At 46.7% G+C, this 22,531-nt stretch overlaps 1 protein-coding gene across 1 annotated transcript; it reads left to right on the forward strand.

Moving 5' to 3' along the window:
• The first annotated feature begins 14 nt into the window (after positions 1-14).
• Positions 15-22,527, forward strand: LOC134630302 (L-fucose kinase). The gene is made up of 23 exons (XM_063477484.1): positions 15-504; positions 13,561-13,712; positions 13,978-14,028; positions 14,096-14,221; positions 14,338-14,410; positions 14,579-14,676; positions 14,760-14,840; positions 15,086-15,205; positions 16,055-16,226; positions 16,301-16,407; positions 17,180-17,281; positions 17,449-17,622; positions 17,720-17,793; positions 18,511-18,866; positions 19,005-19,239; positions 19,320-19,486; positions 19,562-19,789; positions 19,865-20,008; positions 20,079-20,198; positions 20,269-20,456; positions 21,242-21,341; positions 21,440-21,663; positions 22,304-22,527. Exons 1-23 carry the CDS (start codon positions 423-425, stop codon positions 22,376-22,378), a joined length of 3,249 nt encoding a protein of 1,082 aa, XP_063333554.1. The 5' UTR covers positions 15-422; the 3' UTR covers positions 22,379-22,527.
• The last annotated feature ends 4 nt before the right edge of the window (positions 22,528-22,531 follow it).

Below are 22,531 nucleotides of genomic sequence, written 5' to 3' on the forward strand. Positions count from 1 at the left end.
TTAAGTGTTTTTTATATCTTTTGATATCTTGAATTGTTATCTTTCAATTTCTATTGCTTGTATCACTAAAAATAACCGCCGCACCGGGAGGTTCCAGTGTTGAAACCAAGCGCTACAGGTTGCTCCCTACGGAAGCCCGGGCGGTCAAACAGCACAGAATTGCAGATGGCGGTCGCAGAGAGGAAACGGGTGTTTTAGTGAGACCGACTCCTCAGACGGGTTGGACCGGATACTCTCGCAGGGCCGACCTGGGTCTGTACCATAAAAGCCGCTTCAGACTTTCAGCCTCAGGTGATCCTTCACGGACACCTGTTTAACCGGAACAGGTCTGGCTAGCCCCGCCCCTCCGGCGGCAGCAGTGAGCCGTGCAGTCGCTGCTGTGGTAGCCTGGGTTAGCCCGGGTTAGCTGTGACCGTGTGAGGATGTCGGATGGCGGCGGGTTCCGGTGGACCGTGGTGGTGCTGACGTGCCAACATAAAGACAGCGTGTACGCGTTCCAGAGAGGTAAGGCGCATGCGCGCAGTACATGATCTTTGAGCTTGAGTTACACCGAGCGGCCTGAGGGGGCGCTGGTGGACACTGATGAGACCAGTTTATTAGGAACAATTCAATTCCGTTTTATTCAAACAGCGCCAAATCACAACAACAGTCGCATCAAAGCGCTTTATATTGTACAGTGGATCGTACAATAATACATACAGAGAAAAACCCAACAATCATATGACCCCCTATGAGCAAGCACTTTGGCGACAGTGGGAAGGAAACAGGAAGAAACCTCCGGCAGAACCAGGCTCAGGGAGGGGCGGAGCCATCTGCTGCGACCGGTTGGGGTGAGAGAAGGAAGATAAAGACATGCTGTGGAAGAGAGACAGAGATTAATAACAAGTATGATTCAGTGCAGAGAGGTTTAACACATAGTTTTTCAGCGTCACTCTGAGACAGGATATTTCTAACTTTAGAGATGTTGCACAAATGGAAGAAAGCAGTCTTACATATTTGTTTAATATGTGCCTTGAAGGACATGTGCTGGTCAAAAATGTCTCCAAGGTTCCTCACAGCATTACTGGAGGCCAAGGTAATGCCATCCAGAGTAAGAATCTGGTTAGATACCATATTTCTAAGATTTTCAGGGCCGAGTACAATAACCTCAGTTTTATCTGAATTAAGAAGCAGAAAGTTAGCGGCCATCCAGGTCTTTATGTCTTTAAGACATTCCTGCAGTTTAACTAACTGGTGTGTGTTACCTGGCTTCATGGACAGATAGAGCTGCGTGTCATCTGCATAGCAGTGAAAATTTATGCTATGTCTTCTAATGATGCTGCGTAAGGGAAGCATGTATAATGTAAACAGAATTGGTCCTAGCACTGAACCCTGTGGAACTCCATAATTAACCTCAGTGTGTGAAGAGGACTCTCCATTTACATGTACAAACTGGAGTCTATTAGATAGATATGATACAAACCACTGCAGTGCAGTACCTGTAATACCTACAGCATGTTCTAATCGCTCTAATAGGATATTATGGTCGACAGTATTGAACGCTGCACTGAGGTCTAGCAGGACAAGCACAGAGATGAGTCCACTGTCAGAGGCCATAAGAAGATCATTTGTAACCTTCACTAAAGCTGTTTCTGTGCTGTGATGAGCTCTGAAACCTGACTGAAACTCTTCAAATAAGCCATTCCTCTGCAGATGATCTGTTAGCTGTTTGACAACTACTCTTTCAAGGATGTTTGATATGAAAGGAAGGTTGGAGATTGGCCTATAATTAGCTAAGACAGCTGGGTCTAGAGATGCTTTTTGAGTAAAGGTTTAACTACAGCCAGCTTGAAGGCCTGTGGTACATAGCTGATTATTAGAGATAGGTTGATCATATTTAAGATTGAAGCATTAATTAATGGCAGGACTTCTTTGAGCAGTGTTGTAGGAATGGGGTCTAAAAGACACGTTGATGGTTTGGAGGAAGTAATTATTGAAGTTAACTCAGAAAGATCGATTGGAGAAAAAGAGTCTAACTTAACACTGATGGTACTAAAAGTAGCTGTAGATAATATTACATCTGTGGGATGATTATGGGTGCTTTTTTTTCTCTAACGAGTAAAATTTTATTTGTGAAGAAGTTCATGAAGTCATTACTAGTTAACATTAAAGGGATGGTTGGCTCAGTAGAGCTCTGACTTTTTGTCAGCCTGGCTACAGTGCTGAAGAGAAACCTGGGGTTGTTCTTATTTTCTTCAATCAGTGACGAATAGTAAGATGTTCTGGCTTTGCGGAGGGCTTTCTTATAAAGCAGCAAACTATTTCTCCAGGCTAATGATGATCCTCTAAATTTGTGACACGCCATTTCCTCTCCAGCTTACGAGTTATCTGCTTTAGGCTACGTGTTTGAGAATTATACCACGGAGTCAGGGACTTCTGATTTGAGGCCTTAGTTTTCACAGGAGCTACAGTATCCAGAGTCGTACGTAGTGAGGAGGTAAAATTATTAACAAGATAATCGACCTCTGTTGGAGTAGCGTTCAGGTAGCTGCTCTGCTCTATGTTGGTACAGGGCATTGAAGATGATAACAGTGGGTGGATTATATTCTTAAACTTAGTTACAGCACTTTCAGAAAGACATCTACTGTGATAAAGTCTACTCTCCACTGCTGTGTAATCAATTATTGTAAATGTAAATGTTATCAGGAAATGATCAGACAGCAGAGGGTTTTCAGGAAACACTGTTAAATGTTCAGTTTCTTTGCCATATGTTAAAACAAGATCTAGAGTGTGATTAAAGTGGTGGGTGGGTTCTTTTACATTTTGACAGAAGCCAATTGAGTCTAATAACAGATTAAATGCGATGTTGAGGCTGTCATTTTTAGCATCTACATGGATGTTAAAATCACCCACAATAATTATTTTATCTGAGCTGAGCACTAAATCAGATAAAAAGTCTGAGAAATCAGAGAGAAACTCTGTGTAAGGCCCAGGTGGACGATAGATGATAACAAGTAAGACTGGTTTCTGAGTTTTACAGCTGGGGTGGATGAGGCTAAGCATCAGGCTTTCAAATGAATTAAAGTCTGTCTGCGTCTTTGGTTGATTAATAGGCTGGTGTGAAAAATTGCTGCCACACCGCCCCCTCGGCCTGTGCTTCGAGGTTTCTGGTAGTTAGAATGACTCGGGGGTGTTGATTCATTTAAACTAACATAATCATCCTGCTGCAACCAGGTTTCTGTAAGGCAGAGTAAATCGATTTGTTGGTCAATTATTAAGTCATGTACTAACAGAGACTTGGAGGAGAGAGACCTAATATTTAATAATCCACATTTCACTGTTTTACTCTTTGGTTCAGATGTGGATTCTGTATTGTTCTTTCTTTGGCTACGTTCACACTGCAGGCGAAAGCGCATCAAATCCGACTTTTCTGACCCTATGTGACCCATATCCGATCATGCTATGACAGTGTGAACGGCACAAATCCGATATTTTCAAATCCGATCTGGGTCACTTTCGTATGTGGTCCTGAATCCGATACATATCCGATGTTTTAGAAAGCGACTGCTGTTTGATGGTCATGTCGCATTAAATCCGTCTTTTACGTCACTGACACGAGACAGACGCCAATTATCAGCTCCGGAGAAGACATCGTGAACGCTTCCTGGCCATCCAGTGAAACTGTTGGGAAGACAACGTTGGAGAAACGTGAACATTTTATTTGTACTGTATAATCTGCAGATTCTGACAGAAATCTGCAACTATCCTTTGAAGCACCGCTCCTCTAAAACAGCAATAAGGATCATTATTAGGTTATTTACATTATTATGTAAATAACAAAATAACTTAAAGCAAAAATTGGGAAACGTAAAGTCCGAAGTCTTTATATTAAGGGCCATCAGTCAAACAATATTGTTTGCTCTGGGTCTAAACAGAGCGCGTTGTGTGTGACGTCTTCTTTTGCGCATGCGGGCCGCTTTGAGCGTTCACACTAGAGCGCGTTTGCTGTCGCATTTTATTTGTAGCGTGAAGAAGCAGACAAAAAAATCAGATTTGATCAAAAAATCGGAATTGAGCATTAAGACCTGCAGTGTGAACGTAGCCTTTTTGATTTTTTATGTTTAAGTTGTTTATTGCTGGTTTTTAGTTTATTTTTTGTCTGTTTGAATATGGCGCCATCCGCGGCGCCATATTCAAGATGGCGCCGCGGATGGCAGCCTCGGTACTGCGCTCTCTCGCACTTTTCTTGTTTTTGTTTATTTTCTGCGCTTTTGGTCACTCAGACCACATCACTTTCTCCAGAGATGAACTGCTAAACATCAGGCAGTCGTCTCACTATAGTTCTTATCCATTTTTCACAAACCCGGAAAGTTTTTTGGAGATTTTAGTTGGAGGCGCAGCAGCTCTCTGTGGCTCCTGGAGGAGACGCAGACGGGGGACCCGCGCTGGTGCACTGGTGAAACTACGTCGGCGAGGATTCCGCACGGCACTCCCCTCCATTCACCTCGCGAATCTCCGCTCTCTTCCAAACAAAGTCGACGAATTACTGCTCTTAAACCGGACTAACAAGGACTTTGCACGCTCTGCTGCCCTCTGCTTCACTGAAACCTGGCTCAGTGAGCGTGTCCCAGACGCTGTCTTAAATCTGCCGGGCTTCCAACTTCACCGGGCGGACCGCGAAACGGAGCTCTCAGGGAAAACAAAGGGTGGTGGAGTCTGCTTCTACATTAATGAAGGTTGGTGTACTGATGTCACAGTGTTACAGAAACACTGCAGCCCACACTTGGAAAGTCTTTTCATCAATTGTAAACCGTTTTATTCACCGCGGGAGTTTTCTTCCTTCATGCTGGTCGGAGTTTACATCCCTCCTCAGGCCAACGCGAACAACGCACTGTGCGAGCTGGCTGACCAGATCACCACCCTGGAGAGGAAATTCCCGGACTCCTTTACAATTATCCTTGGGGATTTTAACAGAGCAAACCTCAACCACGAACTCCCTAAATACAGACAGCATATAGACTGCCCCACCAGGGACAACATCATACTGGATCACTGCTACACCACTCTAAAAGATGCCTATCGCTCTGTGCCCCGGGCAGCTTTGGGACATTCTGATCACTGCATGGTCCATCTTATTCCAGTTTATAGGCAAAAACTCAAACGTGCCAAACCTGTAGTCAAAACTGTGAAGAAGTGGACTAACGCAGCAAAGCAGGAACTACAGGACTGTTTTGACTGCACTGATTGGACTGTTTTTGAAGCTGCATCTGATAACCTGGATGAGCTCACGGACACTGTGACATCATACATCAGTTTTTGTGAAGACGTGTGTGTGCCAACAAAGACCTTTTGCACATACAACAACAATAAACCATGGTTCACTCCTAAACTCCAAAATCTTCGTAAGGCCAAGGAGGACGCCTACAGAAGTGGTGACAGGGCCCTGTACAAGCAGGCCAGGAACACACTGACCAAGGAGATCAAAGCAGCTAAAAGGGTCTACTCTCAGAAGCTGGAAGAACGGCTCTCAGCCAACGACCCTGCGTCAGTGTGGAGGGGCCTGCAGGAAATCACCAGCTACAGACGCCCCCCACCCACTGTTGAAGCAAACAAAGACCTGGCCAACGAGCTAAATACATTCTATTGCAGGTTTGAGACGGACAGACTCCCACGCCTCATCCTCCCCTCCCCAGAGACACTGCTTCAGACAATGACCCCCAACACACCTTCCACTTCTCCCCCCTTCACCCTCCCCCTCCCCAATCCAGTCTCAACGACAACCCCCACCCTCCCCAATCCAGACCCAACGACCACCACCACCCTTCCCATTTCAGACTCAACGACCGCCACCACCCTCTCCAATCCAGACTCAACGACCTCCATCACACCTCCCACCCCCCTTTCCTCCTCCCTGGAACTCAGAATACACACTGAGGATGTGAGCCGACTATTTCAGAAACAGAAGCCCAGGAAAGCCCCCGGACCAGACGGTGTTTCACCCTCCTGCCTCAAGACCTGTGCTGAACAGCTGGCTCCCATCTTCACTCACATCTTCAACAGATCCCTGGAGCTGTGTGAAGTTCCATCCTGCTTCAAACGCTCCACCATCATCCCTGTTCCCAAGAAACCTACCATCACAGGACTGAATGACTACAGACCTGTCGCCTTGACGTCTGTGGTCATGAAATCCTTCGAACGACTGGTGTTAGCCCATCTGAAGGACATTACAGGCCACCAGCTGGACCCTCTGCAGTTTGCCTACCGGGCAAACAGGTCGGTGGATGATGCAGTGAATATGGGGCTGCATTACATCCTGCAACACCTCGACCGCCCGGGAACTTATGCCAGGATCCTGTTTGTGGACTTTAGTTCGGCTTTTAACACCATCGTGCCTGAACTTCTCTCTTCCAAACTCTCCCAGCTCAGCGTGTCTCCAGCTACCTGTCAGTGGATCACCAGCTTCCTGACAGACAGAAAGCAACAAGTGAGGCTGGGGGAGATCACCTCTGAAACTCGGTCCCTCAGTACTGGTGCCCCTCAAGGATGTGTCCTCTCACCACTACTGTTCTCCCTCTACACTAATGACTGCACCTCCAAGAACTTGGCTGTTAAACTCCTAAAGTTTGCAGATGACACCACCGTCATTGGCCTCATTCAGGATGGTGATGAGTCTGCATACCGGCAGGAAGTTGAGCGGCTGGTACTCTGGTGCAGTCAGCACAATCTGGAGCTGAACACTCTTAAAACTGTAGAGATGACAGTGGACTTCAGGAGACACCCCCCAACTCTGCCCCCCCTCATCATATCAGACAGCCCTGTGTCGACTGTGGAGATCTTCAAGTTCCTGGGTACCACCATCTCCCAGGACCTGAAGTGGGAGACCAACATCAACTCCATCCTCAAAAAGACCCAGCAGAGGATGTACTTCCTGAGACAACTGGGGAAGTACAGTCTTCCACAGGAGCTGCTGATCCAGTTCTACACTGCAGTCATTGAGTCTGTCCTGTGCTCCTCCATCACAGTCTGGTATGGTGCAGCCACTAAACAGGACAGGAGCAGACTGCAGCGGACTGTACGGGCAGCAGAAAGGATCATCGGTGCCCCCCTGCCCTCCATCCAGGATCTGTACCTCTCAAGAACCAGGAAACGGGCAGGGAAAATCGTCACAGACCCCTCACACCCTGGACACAGACTTTTTGACCTGCTGCCCTCTGGCAGACGGTACAGAAGCCTGCAAACCAAGACCACCCGACACAGGAACACTTTCTTTCCCCTCGCCATCTCCCTCCTAAACAGTTGACCTGTCACACTGCTTCCCACTGCCAGACTGCAACTGCACCTTATGTACATTCTGTAGTATTCATTCCACCTCATTTCATTTCTGTATTTTATGTACATAAGTTTAGTTATTTATAGTTGGTTCACACAGCTTTGTGTATGTATGTGTATGCATGCGTAATGTACATATAGGTGTGTGTGTGTGTGTGTGTGTGTGTGTGTGTGTTTTTACATTGCTGTGCTTGAGAGCCACCATCTACCGGAACCAAATTCCTTGTATTTGTCTGCACATATACTTGGCCAATAAACACGATTCTGATTCTGATTCTGATTCTGATTCTGACACAGTCTCTATGGAGATGGTTTTTTGGGGGGGTAGCAGGAGGAGAGAAGCTGCAGAGAGGCGTGTAAGACTGCAACTCTGCTTCCTGGTCCCAACTCTGGATAGTCATATTTTGGGGGGTTTAATAAATTTGTCCATATTTCTAGAAATGAGAGCTGCTCCATCCAAAGTGGGATGGATGCCGTCTCTCCTAACAAGACCAGGTTTCCTCCAGAAGGTTTGCCAATTATCTATGAAGCCCACATCGTTTCTGGGACACCACTCAGACAGCCAGCAATTTAAGGAGTACATGCGGCTAAGCATGTCACTCCTGGTCTGATTGGGGAGGGGACCAGAGAAAACTACAGAGTCCCACATTGTTTTGGCAAAGTTACACACCGATTCAATATTGATTTTAGTGACCTCCGATTGGCGTAACCGGGTGTCATTACTGCCGACGTGAATTATGATCTTACTGTATTTACGTTTACCCTTAGCCAGCAGTTTTAAATTTCCTTCAATCAGAATCAAAATCAGAAATACTTTATCAATCCCGAAGGAAATGTCGCCTGCTCTGACCCCTGTTAGTCAGCGCTGGTGGACACTGATAGTGCCAGTTTATTAGGAACAGACAGTGACTTTGTTGAGGTTGTGTCGCTGATGATTTATTGCCATACATAAAATGTTATTTTTTGCCTGTTGCCAAATATCCTAAAATTTGCTTGGTCATAGTTCAACGATAGTGTATTGCTCTCAGTCAGCTGATCTCTTTCCAACAGCAGCGTCCGAGCTGTGTTGGATAAATCTGAGCTGCAGTAGAGCCACTGAGGTGCACCTGTTTGCTCTAAAAACATGCAACACCCACTCAGTGTATAGACTCCTTCCAAAGAGGTTTCTTTTGGAAATGTTCCTGCTTGCAGTGAGAGTTTGGCTTTGTTATGATTCAATTCAATTCAATTTTATTTATATAGCGCCAAATCACAACAAAAGTCGCCTCAAGGCGCTTTATATTGTACAGTAGATAGCACAATATTAAATACAGAGAAAAACCCAACAATCATATCATATGACCCCCTATGAGCAAGCACTTTGGCGACAGTGGGAAGGAAAAACTCCCTTTTAACAGGAAGAAACCTCCAGCAGAACCAGGCTCAGGGAGGGGCGGGGCCATCTGCTGTGATTGGTTGGGGTGAGAGAAGGAAAACAGGATAAAGACATGCTGTGGAAGAGAGACAGAGATTAATAACAGATATGATTCGATGCAGAGAGGTCTATTAACACATAGTGAGTGAGAAAGGTGACTGGAAAGGAAAAACTCAATGCATCATGGGAATCCCCGGCAGCCTACGTCTATTGCAGCATAACTAAGGGAGGATTCAGGGTCACCTGGTCCAGCCCTAACTATATGCTTTAGCAAAAAGGAAAGTTTTAAGCCTAATCTTAAAAGTAGAGATAGTGTCTGTCTCCTGAATCCAAACTGGAAGCTGGTTCCACAGAAGAGGGACCTGAAAACTGAAGGCTCTGCCTCCCATTCTACTTTTAAATACCCTAGGGACAACAAGTAGGCCTGCGGTGTGAGAGCGTAGTGCTCTAATAGGGTGATATGGTACTACAAGGTCATTAAGATAAGATGGGGCCTGATTATTTAAGACCTTGTATGTGAGGAGCAGGATTTTGAATTCTGGATTTAACAGGAAGCAAATGAAGGGAAGCCAATACAGGAGAAATCTGCTCTCTCTTTCTAGTCCCTGTCAGGACTCTTGCTGCAACATTTTGGATTAACTGAAAGCTTTTCAGTGAAGTTTTAGGACTTCCTGATAATAATGAATTACAGTAGTCCAGCCTGGAAGTAATAAATGCATGAACTAGTTTTTCAGCATCACTCTGAGACAGGATATTTCTAATTTTAGAGATGTTGCACAAATGGAAGAAAGAAGTCTTACATATTTGTTTAATATGTGCGTTGAAGGACATGTCCTGGTCAAAAATGACTCCAAGGTTCCTCACAGTGTTACTGGAGGCCAAGGTCATGCCATCCAGAGTAAGAATCTGGTTAGATACCATATTTCTAAGATTTTCAGGGCCGAGTACAATAACCTCAGTTTGATCTGAATTAAGAAGCAGAAAGTTAGCAGCCATCCAGGTCTTTATGTCTTTAAGACATTCCTGCAGTTTAACTAATTGGTGTGTGTTACCTGGCTTCATGGACAGATAGAGCTGGGTGTCATCAGCATAGCAGTGTAAATGTATGCTATGTCTTCTAATGATGCTGCCTAAGGGAAGCATGTATAATGTAAACAGAATTGGTCCTAGCACTGAACCCTGTGGAACTCCATAATAGACCTTAGTGTGTGAAGAGGACTCTTCATTTACATGTACAAACTGGAGTCTATTAGATAGATATGATACAAACCACTGCAGTGCAGTACCTGTAATACCTACAGCATGTTCTAATCGCTCTAATAGGATATTATGGTCGACAGTATCGAACGCTGCACTGAGGTCTAGCAGGACAAGCTCAGAGATGAGTCCACTGTCAGAGGCCATAAGAAGATCATTTGTAACCTTCACTAAAGCTGTTTCTGTGCTGTGATGAGCTCTGAAACCTGACTGAAACTCTTCAAATAAGCCATTCCTCTGCAGATGATCTGTTAGCTGTTTGACAACTACTCTTTCAAGGATGTTTGATATGAAAGGAAGGTTGGAGATTGGCCTATAATTAGCTAAGACAGCTGGGTCTAGAGATGCTTTTTAAGTAAAGGTTTAACTACAGCCAGCTTGAAGGCCTGTGGTACACAGCTGATTATTAGAGATAGGTTGATCATATTTAAGATTGAAGCATTAATTAATGGCAGGACTTCTTTGAGCAGTTTTGTAGGAATGGGGTCTAAAAGACACGTTGATGGTTTGGAGGAAGTAATTATTGAAGTTAACTCAGAAAGATCAATTGGAGAAAAAGAGTCTAACTTAACATCAATGGTACTAAAAGTAGCTGTAGATAATATTACATCTGTGGGATGATTATTGGTAATTTTTTCTCTAATGATTAAAATGTTATTTGTGAAGAAGTTCATGAAGTCATTACTAGTTAACGTTAAAGGGATGGTTGGCTCAGTAGAGCTCTGACTGTTTGTCAGCCTGGCTACAGTGCTGAAGAGAAACCTGGGGTTGTTCTTATTTTCTTCAATCAGTGATGAATAGTAAGATGTTCTGGCTTTGCGGAGGGCTTTCTTATAAAGCAGCAAACTATTTCTCCAGGCTAATGATGATCCTCTAAATTTGTGACACGCCATTTCCTCTCCAGCTTACGAGTTATCTGCTTTAGGCTACGTGTTTGAGAATTACAGTGGGGCAAAAAAGTATTTAGTCAGCCACCGATTGTGCAAGTGCCCCCACCTAAAATGATGACAGAGGCCAGTAATTTGCACCAGAGGTACACGTCAACTGTGAGAGACAGAATGTGAAAAAAAAATCCATGAATACACATGGTAGGATTTGTAAAGAATTTATCCGTAAATCAGGGTGGCAAATAAGTATTTGGTCACCTCAAACATGGAAAATCTCTGGCTCCCACAGACCTGTAACGTCTTCTGTAAGACGCTTTTCTGTCCCCCACTCGTTACCTGTATGAATGGCACCTGTTCGAACTCATCATCTGTATAAAAGACACCTGTCCACAGCCTCAAACAGTCAGACTCCAAACTCCGCCATGGCCAAGACCAAAGAGCTCTCGAAGGACACCAGGAAAAGTATTGTAGACCTGCACCAGGCTGGGAAGAGTGAATCTACAATAGACAAGCAGCTTGGTGTGAAAAAACCAACTGTGGGAGCAATCATCAGAAAATGGAAGACATACAAGACCACTGATAATCTCCCACGATCTGGGGCTCCACGCAAGATCTCATCCCGTGGGGTCAAAATGATCATGAGAACGGTGAGCAAAGATCCCAGAACCACACGGGGGGACCTGGTGAATGACCTGCAGAGAGCTGGGACCAAAGTAACAAAGGTCACCATCAGTAACACACTAAAACGGCAGGGAATCAGATCCCGCAGTGCCAGACGTGTTCCGCTGCTGAAGCCAGTGCATGTCCAGGCCCGTCTGAAGTTTGCCAGAGAGCACATGGATGATACAGCAGAGGATTGGGAGAATGTCATGTGGTCAGATGAAACCAAAGTAGAACTTTTTGGTATAAACTCAACTCGTCGTGTTTGGAGGACGAAGAATACTGAGTTGCATCCCAAGAACACCATACCTACTGTGAAGCATGGGGGTGGAAACATCATGCTATGGGGCTGTTTTTCTGCCAAGGGGACAGGACGACTGATCCGTGTTAAGGACAGAATGAATGGGGCCATGTATCGTGAGATTTTGAGCCAAAACCTCCTTCCATCAGTGAGAACTTTGGAGATGAAACGCGGCTGGGTCTTCCAACATGACAATGATCCAAAACACACCGCCCGGGCAACAAAGGAGTGGCTCCGTAAGAAGCATTTGAAAGTCCTGGAGTGGCCTAGCCAGTCTCCAGACCTCAACCCCATAGAAAATCTGTGGCGGGAGTTGAAAGTCCGTGTTGCTCGGCGACAGCCCCAAAACATCACTGCTCTGGAGAAGATCTGCATGGAGGAATGGGCCAAAACACCAGCTACTGTGTGTGCAAACCTGGTAAAGACTGTAGAATTAAAGAGATTATTTTACTGCTACTGTTCAAGACCATCATCCTTATCATTGCATTAATTATCATTTCATCAAAGCATTTATTGAAGCTGTCGGCATTATGTTATAATTTGTATTACAGGGGTTATCATAATCAAATATTAACATGTTTATTACAGGTGCAGTTATAACCACTTTAAATCGTTGAGGTAAATCTATCATCTTAAAAGCTTATATGCTGAGTATATTGTTACAGTAAAATAGTAGCTGAGCAAAGGCCTTAGATCATCACCATATTCGGAAGAGTATGCCACAAGGAGGAACTTCTGTGTCTGCATTTAATTCTTAAAATACAATAATGTTCTGTACATGCAAATTATGTGACTGTAAACGCAAGAAGGGGCGTTACAATACCCTGATGTTATAAAAGCAATCTAGAGTGTATTTTGGGTAGAGATGTACAACTGATGTTTTGCAGTTTACACCTCTCCACGCTGCGTGCATTCATTAAAATCAATTGTTTGACCGACCTCTTCTGGACCATCATTGTTTTACTCTCGTCCTCAATTTCGAACCCATAACAAGACCTATAGTAAACGTTTGGCCTCTGTTATTGCCAACAAAGGTTATGTTACAAAGTATTGAGTTGTATTTTTGTTATTGACCAAATACTTATTTGCCACCCTGATTTACGAATAAATTCTTTACAAATCCTACCATGTGTATTCATGGATTTTTTTTCACATTCTGTCTCTCACAGTTGACGTGTACCTCTGGTGCAAATTACTGGCCTCTGTCATCATTTTAGGTGGGGGCACTTGCACAATCGGTGGCTGACTAAATACTTTTTTGCCCCACTGTATACCACGGAGTCAGGTACTTCTGATTTGAGGCCTTAGTTTTCACAGGAGCTACAGTATCCAGAGTCGTACGTAGTGAGGAGGTAAAATTATTAACAAGATCATCGACCTCTGTTGGAGTAGCGTTCAGATAGCTGCCCTGCTCTATGTTGGTACAGGGCATTGAAGATGATAACAGTGGGTGGATTATATTCTTAAACTTAGTTACAGCACTTTCAGAAAGACATCTACTGTGATAAAGTCTACTCTCCACTGCTGTGTAATCAATTATTGTAAATGTAAATGTTATCAGGAAATGATCAGACAGCAGAGGGTTTTCAGGAAACACTGTTAAATGTTCAGTTTCTATGCCATATGTTAAAACAAGATCTAGAGTGTGATTAAAGTGGTGGGTGGGTTCTTTTACATTTTGAGAGAAGCCAATGGTATGTATGATCTCACTTCTACTTTTGTGTGTCCATCAGAGCTGGAGCTGAGGCAGCAGCGGGGCGTCCTCTCTGCAGGTGCGTTGGTTTTGACCGTCAGGGACCGCCAGGAGCCGCTGGGCAGCGGCGGGGCAACGCTGAACGCTCTGCTGGTGGCCGCGGAGCACCTGAGCAGCAGAGCCGGGCACACAGTGAGTCCTCAGCCGCTCTCCTTCACCTGATCCGTAGTGACCATGACCCTGCAAAAACCAGAGAACCCAAAAATGCGCCCGTTGTTTTGAACTAGAAAGCACACGGTCTTCTCTGATCATTTCTCTCTGCGTGATTCTCAGTCTAGAATAATCCTCCTTGGTCTTAGCTGTGTCTCAGTCTGAAACATGCTGCTTTAGCTCCTCCCACTGCAACAGGAGACAAACTGTCACATGTCCTTTATGCGATCACCTGTTTTTCTCTCAGGTGGTGACTGCCGACGTCCTGGATGACGCTTACATCCTCATCCTCCACACGGTGAGTCAGATAGCAGCGCCTCTCTGGTGTTTTTGTGCCGTGGCTGATTTTTCTGATCGGTCCTCAGGGTCGGGACTTTCCCTGGAGCTCCTGCAGCCGAGCGTTCTGCTGGCTGCCCGAAGAGAAGCCCGATCAGAAGGTCCAGGCTCCGGTCTGCTGTCTGGATCTGCTGCTGGACCGCCTCAGCAACCAGGTGAGCTTCCACACCGTCCCCAGAAAGACCCTTTAAACGTGGGATGCCGCAGGGTTGCGTGTCGGGGCCACTTCAGTTTGCCTTGAATTGCTGAACACTGTTATGTTTTCGTTCAGATCTGTCCCGGTTCTCCTCCCGGTGTTTGGGTCTGCAGCACCGACATGATCCTCGCCGTCCCTCCTGACTTTGGTAAGTGTGCCACACACGCTCGTGTTGATGCAGTACTCTCAGTGCACACATACAGTACTACTGCATGCTGTTAGAGCACAGTGAGAGGGTCGAAGCCCCGGTGATCCTGGAAACGTCATGAATTTAATGGATCCCCCCTCCTCCTCTTCACGCTTTCGTGTTGGTCAGGTTTGTCCTGGGACGGATTCTCAGGTGTTCGGGTTTTGGCGTTACCTGGTGGCATCACCTATGCAGCCAATCATGGGGTCTACCTGTCCGACTCACAGGTGCTCACTTAGTTCATTCACACCTTTTTTCCACGTGCTCTCCTCTTTTCTCTTTTTAATATTTAAATGTTGTTTTCCGTCAGGGACGAGTCAGAGACATCATCTATCGAGGTACCAAAGAGCAGATCCAGCGCGCTGCAATGCCTGATGGGAAAGTGCCACTGGTGCGTCTTCTAGCTCAAATCAAACACACCTTTTAATTCTCCAGGAGAAGCCATTTAGGCTCAAACTGAAACACATCACAAAGTCACAGACAGATTCTCCACGGCCAAATACTTTAAGTCTGATCATTTTATACTTTTAATCATTTTAATATAATTGTGATTTTTTTATATCATTTTGAGCCTTTGTGTTTAATAATCACTCTGCAGATGTTGGTTTATGTTCATGGTGAGGTGTGTGTCTGCAGGTGTCGGGTCCGGTCTTCTTCAGCAGGTCCGTGTCTGAGAAGTTACTGCAGACTCACGTCACGCCACCTCTGGACGGCTGCACTTACCTGGGGCTGGACTCCGGAGCTCCGCCCCTGCAGGTACGTGTATTTGTCATCCAGGGAAGTTATTCTGGAAGAGAACTAAGACTTGGAGATGTCATGATGAAGAATCAGAATTTCAAATGGAAAAAAAAGATAAATACGAGAAAATTGCTGAAGTTGTGTAATGGAAAGAAAAATGTTTTTTGGATTAAAATAAATTAAATATATGAAATAAAACCCCAAATAAATGATACATGAAACTATGAAAGTCCAAAACCCAAGCATTGACGTAATCTACAAAAAATAGATCAAAATATTATATATGATATTATATGTGTGTAAAAATGAAGTGAAATGATTTGTAATTAAAAATAAAAAGTCACAATTCTGAGTTCCAATAAAAATTATGATAAAGTAAAAAAAAATCCTTTCACTAAATCGAGAAATATGAGTTTTAACAAAACATCTAAAGTTTGAGTTACGATGCTGATTTTATGAAGTGTGTAAGTCCCGCCCACAGGACTAACATGACCTCTGACCTGTACTCGTTTACCCGAGATCATAATCCCGGTTTGAAACATCGACGCTGAGCGGCGTGAATCACCGTGGAGACGATGTCGGTCTTTTTGTAACGACTTTAGTCTGTCGGGTGAGTCACAGTCATCGTCATGGTTACTAGACATCTAACCGTAGAAAGTTCAGATCCATCACGCGTGACGATGGGGCCCTCACACGAAGAGACGTGCTGCGTTCAAGGCGTTACAGAGTTGCCTGCTCCGACAGATGGCCGGCTGTAAAGTCCTGTCGTCCATATTTAAAAGGAGCGGCACGAGCTGGAGCGATAAAGATTCCCGAGTTGTTTCCTGGTGGATGCTGATGTGACTCCTCGCTGTGGTTCCTCCTCAGGTCTCTCTCTTCCTGGATGTGTTGAAGTGTCTCTGCTCGGATCTGACTCGGGATCAGTTTGTGAGCGAGGAACGAGCCGGCAGCAGTTCAGCGGTCGGGCCGCAGGGGGCGGCGGTGAGGAGCGGCAGGGCAGAGCTGTGGAGGATCCTGAGAGGAGCTCCGCTGAGTCTGGGTCAGTTTCTCCGCCTCCTCCGTTCGCTCTTTCTTTATGCCGCCGTTGCCTGCTGACATGTCCTCGTTTCACAGTGTACGTCCCCGGCGGTCGCTACGACTACCTGACTCTGTCTGGGAAGGCGCATGTCGACCGACTGAGCCACGATTGGACGGGGAGAAACACTCTCTCGCATATCCAGGTGATCGTTCCTGCCTCCATCGTTTATGTACAGTTTATGAATAATTATGGTGATAGGTGCTTGTGTTTGTGGTCATGTGAGAAACTAAGCGCTTCCCCGACTCCAGCTTCCCTATGTTGAGGGCCAAAGGTGTCAAAATTAAATAAATACATCAGAAAATGACAAGTGAATTCATTCAAACTGGAAATACATGTTAAACACATTAAAATATTTTTATATTTTAATTGCTTAAATGTGTCGTTAATTAATTAAACTACATTACCAAATTTTGTAAAAACATGTAGTTATTTTACAGTTTGATGAATTATGTCACGTTCTCTGTCCTGCTGTGTGTCCCAAGCGTCTTTCAAAGCTTTTCTTTTAATGTTTTTATTTAAAGGGACAGTACATATGCACCTGTGATTTAATTTGAAATGCATTCTGGGATACCCGGTGTCCAAAGACTCCCCAGCAGAGGCTGTGACACTCCATCAGGATATTATCTAGGATCGCTCTGAACTGCAAAATAATAATAAGTTTTCAAAATAAAACGACTTCATATTTTGAATAGTTTATTCTCTCGACCCTCCATACGTGATGTGGGATGATTTCTGACAGCTTATTTCCACAGATTTGATCATCAGCGGAAAATTCACGGACGGTTCATTTAGTGAGACAAATGTCACGCAAGCTCAGCGATGACTGCAGTTCATGTTGTGGCCACCAGAGGTCAGGCCTCCATTATTGATCAATCAACAAGCGTTTAACTCTGCTCCACTTCCTGTTTCATCAGAACGAGGACGTGTTGAGCGAAGGAGGTCGGGTGATAAATAGCGTTTTGGAGGGAGCCGTTTCCGTGGCTGCAGGAGCAGTGGTGCAACACTGCCACCTACAGGTGGGGAGGAGTTTCCGACCCAGACTGTATTCTGACTGCACTCTCCTGAGAGCTGAGTCTAGTATTTCCACACTGCACGTTTCTCCAGACATGATGTTAGATCAGAAGCAGGAAGTCAGTGTTTTTATGGAGACAACGTGCCAACATTTCCACCGTCTGACCGTCAGGGTCCTCTGGACGTCCCGCCAGGCTGTCTGCTGTCGGGTCTCGAGCTGTCGACCTCACCGAGTGTCCGGCGCCTGCCTCTCAGCAGTGACATCATCATCCAGGGACATCGGATTGAGCTGGGGGAGCTGCAGCTGGACGTCTACACGGTGACGGGAGCGCACGACGACCTGGAGGTAAAACACAGGAGCTCTTTATATTCTCCTGCGCCGCCTCCTCCTCAGGGCGTACGTGGCGTTCCAGTGTTATCTGATGTCTACTCCTCTTCCTCAGATCTCCTCTGACGACAGCAATGCTTCCTTCCTCAACCAGACGTGGAACAACTTCTACAGCAGGACGGGAATACAGTAAGACTCAGCACCTCTCACCCACAGCCGGTCCCTTAAACGGTTCTTCTTCCTGCTAAAATGGAGTTTTTCCTTCCCACTGTCACCAACTGCTTGCTCACAGGGGGTCGTTTCTTTTTAATATTTTACGTTCTTTATCTTAAAATGTAAATCACGTGGAGGTGACTGTTGTTGTGATTTGGTGTTATGTAAATGAAACTGAATTTAAGTGAAATAAAAAGTTCTATTGAATATGAAGAACTTCACAATAAAAGCCTCATTAAAAAATTCATAATTTATGCCTGTTCAAACTCTGCCGGGCTTTTAATTTGAAATACATATAGGAAATGCTGAGATATAAAAAAAAAATAATAAACTGAACAGGAAAAGAATTAAAAAATACAAAAATATGATTGATTAGTCTAATCAAGAAAGAACTACAACTGTGGAGGTAAAAGAATTCCCACCTGACCAGATGTGCTTCATCTTTTCCTCCTCCTCCTCCTCCCAACACTCACATCGTGTCCTCGGGCTGCACAGCTTCAGGTTTTAGTTCAGATACAGTTAAACTTCCATCTGTTTGATGTAGTTTGAGCTGAGACATGCGCATCTTCTGGATGGAAAACTTTTGTTTTTATGTCAGTATATTAGTCATATTAATGACATCGTTGACCTCCTGACCTCCACAAATGTCACTTGTGTGTGGTTGTGTGTCTCTGTGCATGTGCGTGTCCTCAGGTCGGAGGAGCTGTGGGTTCGAGGTGAACGGCGCTCCCTCCTGGAGGCTCGCCTCTTCCCAGTCCTCCACCCCAGAGGAGGTGTTGTGGGTCTGGAGGGAGGCGTGGCCTGGCTGCTGGGGGGGGGCGGCTGCCTGGGAGGGTGGAGGGAGGCGTGGAGGCTTTCTTTGAAGGAGGTGCTGTTGCTCACCCACCAGGAGACGGAGCTACAGCGAAGGGAGGAGCTGCTGTTCCTGGCAGGAAGGCGGCGTGTGGCCGACGCCCTGAGGGGGCGCTCGGACGTCTGCCTGCTGCCTTGCTTCAGGGCCGCTGTGCTGGGAGGCCAGCAGGGGGCGCTGCTGGAAGCTCTGGACAGCAGTGAGTGTCCGCTCCTCTATGATGGGCCCACAGAAACAGGCAGTTTTGGCTCCTCCTTCTGTGTATCAAATAATTTTCTGATTGGCCAGTTTCAGGAAACTTGCTGAGGTTCCTTTGGTAATTCTAGTTTGTTTTCAGTTGCTGCAGGGAGCAATGAGCAGGGGGCGGAGCTCGGAGCAGATCTGGGCGTGGCTGCCCGCTGTCTCTCCTGCATCGCGGACGTGTTGGTGTGCATGGCCGGCGGGCAGGGAGGTCTGAGGAGCGGGCCAGCGGCTAACGAAGCCTGGAGCTCCGCCTACGCCATATTGGAGGAGGGTGACCTGAGGGGCGGAGTCCACGCACTCACTGTGCAGCGGCAGCACTGGCTCAGCAGGTGGGCGCTGCACTGTTTGTGTCACATGGTCTGGCTGATATAACGATGGTAACCGCCTTGGGTGTTGCTGCCTCCTACAGGCCTGATCTGCTGGTGCGGGCGGCGCGGCACTATGAAGGCGCCGGACAGGTGCTGTTACGGAAGGCTGTGATGTCATCTCAGAGATTCATCTCCATTGGACAGGGCAAAGTCCAGCCCCTTGGACAGTGGCAGGAAGTGGAGTGTCCAGCTAGGCTGGACTTAGCAGGTTATTGGATAAAGGTTCATGGTGCATTCAGGGGCAGTTGGTCCTTTAGACGCTGACCCTGTATTTGTGTTTCAGGCGGCTGGAGCGACACTCCACCAATTGCATTCGAGCACGGGGGCTCCGTCACAAACGTTGCAGTGAAGGTCGACGGGAAGCGTCCTATTGGTGCTAGAGCACGTCGCATCTCCGAGCCCCGCCTCCTGCTGGTCAGCTACACTGGAGGGCGGAGCAGTGGGATTTCCACGGAGACGGCGTGTGACAGCCTGGATGACCTGAAAGATTATTGTCAGCCTCACGCTCCCGGTACATCGTTTACCGGCTAAACTGGGACAACAGGAAGGAAGTGGGAAGCTGACTGTGTGTGTCTGTGTGTTACAGGAGCGCTGCTGAAGGCGGTGTGTGTCTGTAGTGGGCTGGTGTCCCTGACCTCCCAGCATCCTCTGGGGCATCAGCTGATGGAGCGGTGGGGAGGAGGGGTGGAGCTCCACAGCTGGTCGGAGCTGCCGACGGGATCGGGATTGGGTGAGAAACAGGAAACAGAGCTTGTAGGTGATGGAGGAGTTCAGCACTTTGATTGGTCCTCTTTCTGCAGGTACCAGCAGCATCCTGGCGGGGGCGCTGTTGGCCGCAGTGTACAGGTGCACCAGCCGAACCTACGACACGGACTCCCTGATCCACGCCGTTTTGTACCTGGAGCAGATTCTTACCACAGGTTTGTCACGCCCTTCATCACTAAACACTTTCTCCTGCTCCTCCTCATCTTCCTCGTCCTCCTCCTACAGGTGGAGGATGGCAGGATCAGGTGGGCGGTCTGGTAGGTGGAGTAAAGGTGGGTCGATCCAGAGCATCCCTCCCCCTGCAGGTGCAGGTGGAGCGTCTCAGTCTTCCTGAGGAGTTCTCACTTGCTCTGGAGCAGCACCTCCTGCTGGTTTACACCGGGAAGACCCGGCTGGCCCGAAATCTGCTGCAGGTGGGTACTTTCAGGATCAACCAATGAGACGCTCTCTGTGTATGAGCACGCTCCTTAATTCTGACGCTTAAAAAACACTGGCAGCACCACGGCGTGCAGCTCCTCAGGAGTTTTACAGACAGGTTAGGAGCACTCCTCCCCCTCCTCACCCACTGATGGGGGAGAGAGGGGGGAGGAACCTGCTTCCTGAAGTCCAGCCGTAGAATGGTTAAGCTCATGTCTGTCCTCCACCCTCCTGTAATCATCCTGCTGCATGTACCTAGAGGCTGGAAGTCACCTGTGCTGCTCAGACTGCGGTCCACCTGTCGGGTTGTCTAGCTGCACGTCTTTGTTCCCAGGACTGATCAGACATCACAATAATGACGATGATGATGATGATGGTGGCATCTTCCACACTGATACAGGGCTGGTAGACAAACTGCAGCAGCTTCAGATGGCGGGTTGAGGTTTCCTGTCTTCAGAATCTCTGGAGGCGGAGCCATCAGGGGCAGCAGCTTTGCCTGGCCTCTGCACATCTCTCTCCTGAGGGGGATTAAGGTGCAGGCGAGGGTGGAAGTGGATCTGTTGGAGTGGACTCTCCTTTCTTTCCTGTCTGCTCCACTCTCTGCTCCTCTTTCATGTTAAAAAGTTAAAAACAAAAGTCGATTCATGAAGTAAAAGAGGAGAAAAGTGAAACTCGTCAAGCAGAGCGAATGTGACAAGACTCCGAGTAACAGAGAGCCTTCAGGGTTAGAATAAAGCTGCTGAGATGAAGATGGTGATGTTGATGTGTGTCCTGCATGCAGGATGTGGTCCGCAGCTGGTACAGCCGCCTGCCGTCGATGGTGCAGAATGCCCAGCAGCTGGTGTGTAATTCAGAGGAGTGCGCTCGGGCCTGCGTGGATGGTGAGACGCTTCAGTGGGACATTTCCTACATTTCCCAGAATGCAGTGTGCCAAACGTCAGCGGGTTTCAGAAAGGCTTAATGACCACTTCCTCTACAGGTTCTCTATCCAGGCTGGGGGAGTGTCTAGACCGCTCATGGCAGCAGAAGAAGCTGATGGCCCCAGGCTGCGAGCCGGCGTCAGTGCGCGCTATGATGGAGGCCCTGAGGCCGCTGGTCCTGGGCCAGAGTCTGGCCGGGGCCGGAGGCGGTGGCTTTCTTTACCTGCTGACTCGAGAGCCCCGACAGCAGGAGGCGGTGCTGCAGGTCCTCAACAACACGCCGGTAAGAACTGGTCAGGGTCAGAGGTCAAATTTATTCTATTCAATGAATAGAACATAAATACAAGACCTGAGTCAGTGCTACGCTGTACATTCATGTAATACCACTTTGAACCACACGGCGGAGCAGCGAGTCCAACATGTCTCCGTTTGCTGTCGCTCAGCTTGAGGAAAAGTTCCCATCAGTCTGAGTTTGGGAGCTCCGACACATTCAGAGGTTTTCTTTATAGGAGATGGTACGGTTTATTCAGCAAAGCTTTTACAATAGCAGTTGACCTTTGACCTTTAGTCAGGAAAGATGACTTCTCAACCCACTGGGGCCTCAAATAAACCCTGTCATTAGTTTAAAACATGTCAGAGCTGCTCCTGTAAAACAAAGTTTATAATGAGCTCAGTGTGGACTGATCTAGACAGTTTATTTTCTACTCTTGACTCTGGATGATGTCACAGAGAGGGGTCTAATCAGAAAAAGAAAGCTTATAAAAAAGCCTAAGGTGGGAGGAGCTAAATTGTCTTGCTTTCTGAGGGGCTGGCGTGTGATACAGGAGGATTATTCCGAACTGTGAATCATGCTAAGCTGCTCTGGTGGAGCAGAATAATTCCTGACCATCTGTCCTATTTTGATGGTTTCTGGTGTGTTTCAGGGTCTGGGAGACTTCAGCGTCCACTCTGTGGAGCTGGACATGGACGGACTCACATTCCTTGCGCCGTTAACCTGAGAACGCTGATTGTACCTCGGCTTCAATCACGAACAGTGATGAAGAGGAGACAAAGAAGAGCTGTGTTTAAAGTTTGTGTTCTGGTTTTGTAGGAATCTGATTTTATTAATCAAACTGATTTCTCAGGAGCATTGATCTGTAACTTGACAGAAT

This window comes from Pelmatolapia mariae, linkage group LG7 (assembly GCF_036321145.2).
Source record: "Pelmatolapia mariae isolate MD_Pm_ZW linkage group LG7, Pm_UMD_F_2, whole genome shotgun sequence".
NCBI lineage: Eukaryota > Metazoa > Chordata > Actinopteri > Cichliformes > Cichlidae > Pelmatolapia > Pelmatolapia mariae.